Below are 12,960 nucleotides of genomic sequence, written 5' to 3' on the forward strand. Positions count from 1 at the left end.
TTATGCTTAATTTCTTTTTCTTAGAAAAAAAAAGAGATGAAACACAACAGGTGTCTCTTTTCATCATCATTTGTGGGTTACTAATAACACTTGTTCAAATCTTTACTGACGTAGATTCTCATGAGTGAAGCTTTACAACTGCAGTGTAGCATCAGTTTTTGCAACACATCACATTTTTGTACACAATTTTCAATTTTCAATTTTTTTTATTTTGAATCAACCACAGGAAGCCTTGATAACCGCCTTGAAAAGAATTTGTTGTCAATGCTTAATTGTAGTAATAGTATTTTGAAAGATTGTATGGCTGAAACTAGAGGTGTCACCGATAACCGGTATTGACAATAACCATGATATTCAGATAATGAAATATTGATATCATAATAATCGTAATAATAGACATATGATAACATCATGTAAATAATCCGGCAGCTCTTAAATTGTTTCTTGTTCTTTCTGTTCTTACGTTGTTATAGTAGGTGCTGATCATTTGCCTTAACACTGGTTGTCAACCGCTAGACAACAGATAAAGAAGAAGAAAAAGCTGCAGTAACAGTTCACTGTTAGCTAGTGTGTGACATGGCTCTGGTGTGTGGCTGCTACTCACTGATTTACTGCTGTGCAAAATCATGTCAAAATAACAGACATTTATGGTCACATAGATTCTCTCTCCACCTACACTTGTACATTTCTGACCACACTCAAAGTTATGCTGAATTTACAGTTGAATCTTTATACCAAAGAAGGCTGTGAAACATACTTTTCAGTCTGGTTTTAGGTTACATTATAATGGCATGGAAAAAATCATGAAAAGTGAGCAATTCAGTTGAAGTTTACGCGCAAAAAGAGGGAAAAGACATAACGATGATGAGCATGGCACAGGTGCAAGTACAGGACATGATGTCCATGTCCTTCTGCACCATCTGCAGTGCAGATAGCTCAGCATGGTTTGTAAAGTATTCAGCATCAGCCTTTAACATTTCCTTCTTTTATAACGACCCTTTAAAACAAAGGTACACTCAATGTGTAGGTACATCTTATGACTTCCAATACAACATTACCATACATTCTGCCTTTTCAAAGCTTGTAATGTTCAGTTATTGGTGGATTAGTTGGAAATGTGTCAATTCAATTATTATTAAAGTGGTGTTATAGTGAACTGTACTATACTGAGAGGTGTTTGTCCTTCCCAGCTGCATACATGAGTGGGGCAGAACATTAGAAACATCTATCAATATAATGCAGTTCATTACAATACCGTCACTGACCTCAAATCAAGGGAATTGAACCAGCGACATTCTGATTACTGGACAACTTGACCCTACAAGTCAGACATGATGGCAGCCCTACAATAACCCTAAGAATAGACTTGATTTAAATAAATACATACTGTTGCATGACTCCCCTTCCCCCTCAACTAGGCACCACTTAGCAAAAGCTTGCAACTGATGAAAAAAAAAAGAGTAGTTGTGAAACACCACTTACTGCTGCAGGGAACTACAGCCAAAAAAAATTATCAGTGGGTCCAGGAGCACCTGTATGGATCCCATCAGCTACCTGCAAACATCTGCAGCAGTGAGCCGACCTGGTAAAGACCCAACACTAGCAGCAGAGCCTGGACTGGCCTGCAGACAGCCTCACACATAGGTACACACACCTGCTAACAAACACAGGATATTAAAGCCATGTGCAGAAAGATCTTTAGTGACTGGCTGGCTAGCTCTCTGACTGATATCTGATTGGTTGGGTGGCTGGCCAGCTGGGCAGACCTGAGAATGTGGTTATTCTCTCCAGAGTGAAAGTACAGCTGCCATCCAAGAGCCTGCTGTTTGTTGTTCTACCTAACACTCCCTGTAATTAGGCAGATTCAGGGCTGCCAATAGCATACACACAGGCTTCCACACACACACACACACACACACACACACACACACACACACACACACCAACCTGCAGGCTTGTCAGATTTCCTCATCTGGTTGATCAAGATTACAGCAAGATGTTTCCGTGAATAGTAGAAGAAGAAAAGACTCAGAAGAAGTAAAACAATCCCCCCTGGTGTTCAGATGGGTCACAGATTGTCAAAAAAGCATTGGGAGCTTGTTAAGCAACTAAAAGATGATTAAAAGCTTTAAAAGCACAACTTTTGCTGAAGTCAGGATTCCATTTAACAAGATGTCATTACTAAATATCCCTTTTTAAGGAATACACCACCCGGCACTGATGTGCACAATGCTTTTCCGCGTACACCTGACTTCAAAGCACAAAAGAACAAAAGCAGGAGAAAGCCCTGCATCCCTAAACGTGAAGAACGCCACCTATTTCACAGCACTAATAGATTCCCTGTGCATCTAGTTTTGAAAATAAAGCAGGATAAAAGACGTCTAATCCTGTTTCATAACCACTATTCATAAATGTGCAGGAAACACTTGACAGGGAGAGTGAGGACTCTGAAAGCACGTTTTTTCACCTCCCCAGTTCCAAAGTGATTAAATTCATTAAAATCTCTTCAAGTAATTGCAGCTCATCTATGGCAGAGTAAATATTCATTTAATAGTGCCTTTTTGATAACTGTGATGCCTTCAATCCATCGCACATAGCGTTGCGTATCTCCTCGTCATTAATTAAATTTTCTCTTTGGAGGTCAATTAAATTTGCTTTAACTATTCATTAGCCACAATGCAGGGCTGCACAAAAATCTATTAGAGGAGGCGTTCATCTTCTCTGTGCAGCTTTTTATGTGTGTGTTGTAAGAGGAGGGGTTGGGGAGGGTTAATCTTTCCCTTTGCTTTCCTCCTGGGCAGAAAGTGGGCTTAAGCTCTCTCTGTGTCGAGGTGGCGAGCTGAGCCGTGGCGAGCCGAGGCAGAGGCTCTTTACAGGTCTCTGTAGCGTGTTTGGCTAAGGCTGACTGGCTGCCAAACAGCCAGAGACAGAGCGGGGATGAATCAGCACTGACAAGGTGAAGCCAGCTTCGTGTTCGTGGCTGACAGCTCAGGTGCTCAGAGAGATGGAGACACAACAGATTACATTTAGGCCACTGCAGAGAGAGAGAGGAGGTACGAGAGAGGGCAAAATAAGAGGGGAAGAAAGAGTCCAAAATGGCTTTTGGACTCTGCAAACTTTTTCTCAGGGATAAATGAGAAAGTTGGAGTGGTTTGTGTAGGTGGAAATGTGCATTCTGAGTGGGTGGTGGTCCATAATGTTTATCAAAAATGAAATGCTGAAGAAAACAATTTGAAAAAATTAAATAAAAACAATAGTTTCTTGTAGCATGTGGATAAATTACTGAAGAAGACTGAACATTTTATCTAATGTGTTGTCTTTTAACATTGCAGATACAGTGTGTGCAAGTACGTGTGTGCTTTGTTGCATGTCAGAATAAATGTTGGTATTTCAGGTTACATTTTACAGAAACTGTTAAATCCAAATTTATACATTTCATAGGTGTCATATCAACATTACTTCAGTACATGTCTCATCATGTTCAGTTTACACGTATATAAGCTGACTTTTGTGTCAAGAGGTGGAGGTAATGGTGGTGAAACTGGGCTGCCAAGCAGGGACCACTGTTCGAGACACTGTTTCAACATTTGTAAGCTAGAAACCACTGAACAATTTCAAGTAGAGACCACTGTTCCAGTCGGCGTTTCCAAGATTTGTAAGCACAAAACAACTGAATATTTTTCATGAGGGACCATTGTTCATTTTTTGATGAGTCATTGGGACAGCAGTGTTTGAATCAGATACTTTAAGCCAAAGCACAATCTTTTCCTCACCCTAACCAAATGTTTTTTGAGCCTAACCTAAAAACATTGCTGCAACATAAAATTGAAAACTTAACCTAAAGAAATATCTCTGATTCATGGAGACAGACATTGCAAACATTTATTCTGGCAATTGATTTGCTTTATATAAATCTGCGCATGGATAAATCAGATATGCAGATACTAAGGGATATACAACTATTTTCATTTCTTTTCCCACAATATTGACATTGAGCATTGTCCTTTATCTTTTGAGATGCAGCCCCAAATAACTGTGTACTGTCTCTACTTCTCTTTCAACTCCCCTCTGATTCATCCTAATAGCAATGAAATTGTGCCATTGTGAGAAATGTCCTTACTCCGGACGCACTGCAGGGTAGCTGCTCTCAAAGTGGAGTCCTTGAGGGAGCAGCAGGGGAGCCCTTACAAAAGAGCAATTGTTACATTTAATTTTTATTTCAACTAGAAATTATATCAGTGATAAAATGCATGACTATTGTAATCACAGGGTTTTTTTGTACCAATTCTGACACATCTTCTGAGTGTAGACAGATCTGCCATTTAATTCTAAACTCCCTTTTTCTATTTATAAGGCCCACGGTACAGGCCAGATCAGATGGGGGTGCAAGGACATAATAAGAGTCTATTTTTGGATCTGTTAAATGAAGTCATCGACTGTAGCAGTGTACCATAGGTGGTAAACTGCAATGCATCCTATGTATGTGCTCCATCATTGCCCATGGCTAACCCTGTACTCACTGCTGGCATGTAAACATAAACTAATCATAACATTAATCTCACCATGCAACTGTGCACTTTTGAAGCAGCCCATCTGTGAAGGCTTCCCAATTAGCTGCTGTCATATGGCACAGGATGGAACAGATTTCTGATACACACTGTCCTTGGTACACCACTGTACAGGAGAAAATAATAAACAATATGCTCGAATAATTCGCTGTAAGGCTGCAGGATTTCATCTGTAAAGCCCTTGAGTTAATGTTAAGGCTTTTCTTGAACCAGGACATAACCATTGTGCATGTCTGAACAGATGAATACTTCTGCATTTTATTTCCAGGAGAGTGTTTGGAGGACAAATAGCACAATAGGACACATTGTCTGCTTACACAAATGGCAGTCAGGAGCATCGATCAAGTATACACCTTATCAAACAACAATAGTGCTGAAACATCAACCATCACAATAGCTGGAGCAGTGCAGTGCAACATCTTGAGATGCAACCAGCAGAAAAGAGAGAGCTAACAAAGCCCCAGCATTCATCAAGCGGACAGCACTGAAGAGTGCGTTTGCGTTTGTGTGTCTTTACCTTGCGTCCACCTGTGTTCAGCTTTATGGGCGTGAGGAAAGGGTCAAAGATCATGTGGCTGGTCTCGATGTTGACTGGCGACTGCCTCTTCCCCACCGAGCACAGGTTCCAGGCCGAGTTGACCAGCCCCCAGAATGATGGCACTGCAACACAAAAGACAGAGAGGGTGATCAAAAGGGCGAGCATCTGCACCGGCGAGATAGGAGCGACCAAGAGGTCACACAGTTTGTTCTTCAGCATTTTTTTTTATTCAGACCTGTCAGTCTCACAGTGGGAGAAATGTAATTAGCAGGGTTCGACTGATGTGGGTTTTCACTGATGTGGGTAATACTTTGAGATTGAATGTGCAGATGCCTCCAAAATTATATTTCTTTTCATGTTGGGATGTTAGAATCTTTTTTTTATTCTAAAATGTACTTTGATTTTTTGTAGGATTTTATTCTTGTTGTATACCTTCATACCTAATTTTTTGTGATCAGCGTTTTTATTATTTCAGAACTACAAATAGAATAGCGACATGGGTCAGTAGAATGTCTGACTTTGGTCTGCTTTAGTAATGGTCATTCCGGACATACATACTGGGTCGTACTATGACTCAAACCTTGTATAGAGGAGTGGTAGGAACATGAATCAATTCATGTAGACACTCATGCACACTTACACTTAGCATACATACATGCCTATTATACATCAAGTAGTTACATTGAAGTCATGCAACTGTGATATAGTTTGTCTATAGCCTTCATTTATGTTCTTATTGTGCTCCATCAGAATCCATTGAATTTAAACTTGCAATAAACTACTTTCTTGCTTTAATGTATCATTCTGAAATAAATACTGATTGCATAGTGACACCATCCATGTATAGACTTGTTCCTCTTGCTTTCACAATGGCTTTCGGTCTGACACCTGGATGATTTTTCCTGGAAAAACGAGGGTCAAATTACAGCACAAAGGAAACACATTTGCCAATGTGCAACCAAAACAGGAAGAGACATTATTTTCTCCCCAGGTGTTGTGTCAAAGTCTGTTTCTCCATTGATACTGTAGGCCTGTGTGGTTCTTACCACCAGGACATGAGATGGTTAAACAACGGTTAATTTTTCTTTGCAAATGGCATTTTGCTAACGCTGTCTTTACGACAGGGACGCCAACAGTAATACCACAGGGAAGCACTATGGGGGAGGAATATTGAAAAGTTGTCTATTTCTGCTTTAAAGTTTAAAATAATGTATCAGCCGTAAAAAAATAAAATAAAAATAAAACACACAGCAATGAATGAACTCTTTATCGATCCTGTGGAAAGATTCACTTGGCACACTTGGCACACTTGCCAGCATCCTCATCTATTTTCGGAGCTAAGTCACACTACAAGTTAATTTCAACATTTTAGCTTTCCATGCACCCATATTATCCATCTTCAAGATAAGCATGGATTTCCAGTCTCATACTGCAGCAGGCGATGTCAAGGTGAAATTCACAAAGCTTGGTGGGCAAAAACTAATCTGCAGTGACTTTTAGCAATTTGGTCACACTGGTGCTCTAAATGGAGGAGATGAAGTGAGAGAAGTGGAATCAGCCTATAATCAGCTAACACATGTACTATAAGACTGAGAGGAAAGGATGGTGAGTGAGAGAATGTCCAGGCTGTGGGAGTGATAGGCATCTGAGCCAGTACCTTTATTATGTAAGACTTGGCCACAGGGACCAAGAATTCAATTCCTTCAACAGGGTGGGAAGCAGAGGCTTATCAGCATCAAATCTAGCAAGAGGCTGCTTTCTGCTACAATATCTGCTGGAGCCTAAAGCAGCATTTTCCATTTAGGAACACAGTGTTACATGGAGATGAGTCACTGGAATTGTGCTATGCAAATTCCACCGAGATTTCCAACAAAAGCCAAGATAATTTGAAAATATGCAAATTTTTGATGTATCAGAGGGACACGGCACAGCGTGAATTCAGAGCCTCGGCAATCCAGCAAGTCCTACAAGACTTGCTTATAGACATGTTCTACAGAGACAGCACAACATGACTGTTCAGATACAAGTATTCATTGCCCCATTCTACCAAGAACATGGTGTTAGCTTTGGGTATGTGCAGATTTTATGGTGTTACCCATAGCAAATTAATACAAGGAGAAAGCATTTGCCTAACGTAACCAAGTGAGCACAAGTGATTAAGTGATCTGAGCTACGAATAAATGGCTTAGCTTAGCTTAAAGGTTATATATATGATATTTTGAACATTACCATGGCAGCAATGTGCCATGTAGAGAGAGTGGAGTAATGGCGTCCTGAGAAGTGAATGATATCACTTTGCTCCTGTTTTTGTAGCGGGGTATGTGTATTATTCAGCTTGTCTTTTCAAAATGGCGACCTGCATGGTAAGAAACATTTTCATTCTAAACCGTACACCAAAATGTTTCTGAACATTTCTTCATATTTGATCAGCACTTCCTGGTTCGACAGTTTGATCGATGAGTTTGATTGTTTTCAAGCAAAACACAAAATGGCAGCCATCTAGTGAAAAACTTCCTCATGCTACAGCTAAACAGTACACTAAAATATGGTTCTGAAAACATTTTAATTGAGAAACAGGCTATGAGTAACAGAATATCGACATAATCAGTAATGTAATCCAAGTATCACAGCATGAAAGTAATGTAACTTGATTGCTTCCCATTACTTTTGGATTACTAAATAACAAACATGCGAATAAAGACTAGAGAAAATAAATATCAATAGGATGACTTGACTGAATCTTAATAACGAGTGTGCATTTGGCCATGCTGATAAACAGTAGAATTCTACATAATATATTTTGTCACAGACCTTGTGTGTTGAGTGTGGTTAGTGTTCAATGTCGTGCAGGAAATGTGGAAGAAAAAGCTTTGATTATTTTTTTATCCACTTAAAGGTCATAAGGTCATACGTTAGGCTCAACATACCCCTGTATAGTAGGTGAACATCTATAGTAAAATCTGAGGCCTTTCATCGCATATACAGACTTTCCCTCAAGCTTATCTATTATTTATTCAAACTCATACCAAGCAGAGTGAAGGAAGTACCTTTATACCTTTATCATCACTGCAATTGCAGTTAGTTTTCAAATCACGTGACATAAGCATCCAGACTTAATCCTTCACTGACTGAAAGATGACAGATAGGCCCACTATAGATACAGAGTACAGACTGTGCTACAGACATAAGTTATGGCATACTGTCACAAACCTTAGTCACACAACACTGAGTCACACTGCAGTAAAAAGCTTTACCTTCTGTGAGCCGTCAATACTTTCATTTTATCGCAAGTAAAAAAATATATATGTTGACCTGCACTGCAGCAGAAGGAAGTAGTGTTGGCTCTAAACTTGATATGCCTCTAAACTTAACCTTAAGTGCAATGTTGGACATGATGCTGACTTTCAGAGTCCTCCACACCTGAAGGCAAGTAGCTGCCTTTTTTTATGTCAGCAGAGTGTGGCAGCAGCGTTGTCTGCCAGTTGAACAGCAGCAGCAGTGGCAACATGGGACTAGAAGTGTGGTCGCTGGTCACTAACAAGAGTCTTTCTCTATTTCTGCCATTTGTACAGGAGCTTGATGAACTGTGGCAGGCCGGCCGCTCTAGCTCTGATGCTCTCGAAAGCTTTGACCAGTCAACTGCAATGTTTGACCGAGATGCTGAAGGAGTCCCTGGTGGTTCTGGTGAGCTCTGTGTAACGTATTGGTGGCAGCGACAACTAAAGCTACAAGTGTGGAAAGTTTTTAGGGGAGCTCATGGGTTTGCTACAGGAGCAGTAACAGGACAGTCCCTCCAATCAGCAGAGTGTGGAAACCTAATGAGTCCAAGGTAGGAAGCAAAGACTTAACACATTCTTCCAGACAATCACAGTGCTGAAGGATCTGATGGGGATGGAAATGCTACGGCCTTCACAGTCACAAGATCTCAAACCAACTTAACACCTTTGACAGTTTTTTAGAGTGACATGTTTGACAATGCTCCCAACCACCACCATCATGTAAATACCAAATAAGAGAATATCTTTAGGAAGAATGAGAACCCCTCCAGGTTGGTTCAGCAGACTTGGAGAATCTTTGACAAGGAGCAGTGTAGCGGTTCTCATTCTCGCTTCTAATTTGTCAAAAATCTGGTTGAATTTGAAGACTTAGGAGAAAATCTTTGATAGCATCTATGAAGTCAAGCAGAGTGACTGGTTGGAGTTATAGAGTTGTCTGGTCTCTGGCACTTCTCTCATCTCATCAGTTTCCAGGGTTAATTATGGTAAGGGTGGAGGGGGAGTATTCTGCAAAAGCCTCAATTTTAGTTAATGACAATCTTTTCTTTCTTTCTTTTTATCTGGCTAACATTTTTTTCAGGTCGTGGTATTCTTTTGGGATTCCTACAGGATCGGAGTCAATTTCAATATTCATCATGTGCCGAGGCCAGGACAGGAATGAAAGTCAACATGAGTGTGCAGGACGTGAATCATAACAACAATAGCTCAGTTTTTATGGATAAATATTTAGTTATAATATGAATAAATGCTAGTCATTCTGTCTTTTTTAAAAATTATTTTTGCTCTCTTGTTTGTATTATAGCAGTGGTGTTGCACTCAGAAATTGTGGGGGGCACCAAAATACACAAAATGCTAACTTTTGCATAAGGAAAATTGTTCACCAGAAGACAGCAACAGCACCAACTAGCAAGTCCAGTATAGTGTGCAGCAGTAAGTGGTTCTGCTGCCCCCTATAGTTTCAAGCTACTGTCGACTCTGGCCATTTAATACAAATTACACCTGCAGCTCTTTGACAAAAAATGAAAGTTTGTGCTGCATGCCCATCCACCAAATCAACCTCCACGACTTCAGTTCTGCCTCGTTTTAGAAAGTGCTCACAACTTCCTGTATTGGCACTGGATGTAAGTCGTGAGGTGCTGAATCATCCAATCTAATCACAGTTCCAAGGGATAGTGGGCTGAAGCAGAACATCATCATTATTTATTTAATTGTAGTTGAAAATTATCATCCTTTACTTTAGAACAGAATGTATGTTTGACATTTTCATAAATTTGAAAAATTGCAGAGCCAACCTTAACACTGGACTGGTAAACAATTTGGCACTTTACGAATTGCATCACATATACAGTATTAATCATTTTTTTCTAGACTTCTAAACGCAACCCTTTGTAATTTTTTTGTGTTTTGAGTCTTTTTGTAATTATTATTCTTCACTGCACACAAGTCTTTTAGCACAGTCTCAGGAGGATTTCGCCTCACAACTCATACACATATTGATGAGCATGAGCATGTGAGTATAAATATCAGACATATGAAACTTTTGGATCTTGACTCTTGTATCATATGCAGTTTAGCTGTAAATGATATTGTTGAGGATCCACAAGCCATTTTGTACCACAGGACATACAATCTTTACTCCTTGTACGGTAGCTACTGTGTTATCATGCAAAAGCCACCCAACAAGTGCTGTCCAGTTAGATCCCAGGATTCCTATCACTATCTGTCTAAAGGAGGAAAAAACAACATAAAAAAGACAAAAGCCTAATGAACAAACAATACAAAAGTCCTCATTTGTTAAAGGTAGCATTGAATCAGGAGGTAACATGTTTCATCAGGGAGGGAGGTTCAGCGGAGAGAGAGAGAGAGACCTCTTGTGATGCAAAATCCTTCATGAAAATGACAGGAAATCCATGTGCAGAATGGGAATTGGAGTGTGAGCGGATCGATCCATTAAACCCGGGCCCCTAGTCGTAAATGTACACATAATTATTAGCCGTTGATAGATTCCTGAACGCAACTACAGCGGCAAGGGACATCACTCACTTCTGACAGAGGCACAAGCAGCTCTGTCAATAGTCCACACACACCCTCCTATAGCACTGATACTCCTATATTTCACTTAGGCTGCTCGCGAGCGTTAGAGTCACTTTCATTTCTTATTGGCGAGCTGTAAAAGTGGACGGGGATATATGGTGTGGCCTTTTGCAGATGTCGGACAGAGTGGATTTGTAATGTGCGAGTGAAAAGGGCAACTGAGGGTGGGTGGCCTCTGTTTCCTGGTTAGCCTTCATCAAACTATTATTTATTTATTTATTTTTTTAATCAAAGGGACTCACCAATTAAAATTAAAAATGGGGCAGTATGGTTTGAGCTTATTTAGCTAAAAAAGACGAGAGCATTCACAGCAGTTGAGTAGCTATTTTAAACCAATGATTACATCCTTGTATTTTGCCCTCATGTGTTGTGTGTTGTTTTTCATTTCCTCCTATTGTGTCATTATCCCTCCTGTTTTCTTGCTGTCCACACCTGCTCTGCTTGTCCCTCCTTCCTGCGTCTCTAGCTTTTCCAGCACATCACCCTGTTTCTAGTGTTTTTCCATTTATCTCCCTCACCTGTGTTGCTCCACCTCCCTCCACCTGCACCTCATCCCCTCGTTAGTGAGTGTGTATGTGTGTGTGTGTGTGTGTGTGTGTGCAGCCTTTTGTGCTTATCTTTGTCAGTTCCTTCCGTTTTCTCCAGTGTTTCTCCTGAGCCTGTTTCCTCCAGTGTCTCCCCGTTTCTCCCCATGGCATGTTTTCTGATTTTTGTTCCTAGTGTTATTTTTCTGCTTTATTCCTTGTGTTTTTCCTGAGTTGTACTTTGCTTTTCTTAGTTGTTACTTTGTTTTAGCTTTTGGGTTGCTACTTTGTATTTTTGGAATTTACTCTATATATTACTTTCTATATTTTTGGGATTTTTTAGCTTTCGTTTAATAAAGCTCCTCCCTGCCTCCCCTGTGTTTCTGAGTTAGGGTCCTAACCTTTTCTCAAACTGTCACACTTCCAGCTTCTTAGCAGCACACTGTATCTATATGTCATCTCTCTGTAAACAGTATGGTGTATGCACAGGAGATTATACGTTGATTATTAAGGGTGTAGAGATTCAGAGATATGAATTGGTTATTGGTTTTTTAAATTAAAGTTGCAAGTACATCAATATGTGGTCCCGGGATTGATATAAATTTAATAAATCAGATGTTGGCCCGATGTTAAAGTTATTAATCGGTTGACTGAAGCTTAACTGCTAATTATTCTGCACAGTGCTGCCAAATCTTGTTTAAAGTTAAAGTTCAAACGAGAATCTTGTGTTACTTTTACAAGAGTTACGTTAGCGCACCACCTCCATTGCTATTGGATCCATGCTTGTGAGGGATAAACAAAAACAACATGTCTGACAAGGCTGACACGGTTTATGGAGCACCATCTTGTCTAAAGTTTGCTGTGTGTCCGTTTGTAAGGTCTGTAGAACAGCGATTAAGTTCACTAGTAGCAGGATAGTAACACTCAAATTAGGAGATGGTATGTGGATGCTAGTCTCCCTTGCACAAGCAAGAAATCAGGTACTTTATCCTGCTACAGCTCAGCAAGGTCTAAGGTAATCATAAGGTAAAAATTTCATACATTCCTCCCCCTAACTGCCAAAGTGAGGCTCCTGGGCCTGGCTGTGTGAGCTGTTTATATTCATAATGTCAAAATGTTTGTTCATACAGCAAGTCTTTTTTGTCTGTGTCTACTGCAAAAGTCACAATCGTGATGGTCAACAGCCAGTGAGTAGAAGTGATTCTGCACTGCGGTCCCTGTTTTGACCTAGCATGCTGCTTGGTCGATTCAGGGGCCATCTTAAGAGCGGAGCCATCAGCTCAACTTGCTTGAGTTGTCACTCATCACACTGAATATGAAGTCTGCTTGAATTTTTTTCAGGAGTACTTTACACTGCACAGCAGATTAAGGGCTGACTGACTGTAAATGTTTGCGTAAAAATGTATATATTGTCTCGTGTTCCTTTTTATATGTGTCTCTTTACGTGCAGCCCTTGAATT

The 12,960-nt window shown here is 40.1% G+C and overlaps 1 protein-coding gene across 1 annotated transcript in view; it reads right to left on the reverse strand.

The window, feature by feature from the left end:
• ca10a (carbonic anhydrase Xa) overlaps window positions 1-12,960 on the reverse strand; it is a 274,125-nt gene that overhangs the window by 140,868 nt on the left and 120,297 nt on the right. Inside the window, exon 3 of the mRNA XM_073490238.1 lies at window positions 5,086-5,228. Coding sequence (XP_073346339.1) covers window positions 5,086-5,228 — 143 coding nt within the window. The remainder of the gene's footprint in view (window positions 1-5,085; window positions 5,229-12,960) is intronic.

This window comes from Pagrus major, chromosome 20 (genome assembly GCF_040436345.1).
Source record: "Pagrus major chromosome 20, Pma_NU_1.0".
Lineage (NCBI taxonomy): Eukaryota > Metazoa > Chordata > Actinopteri > Spariformes > Sparidae > Pagrus > Pagrus major.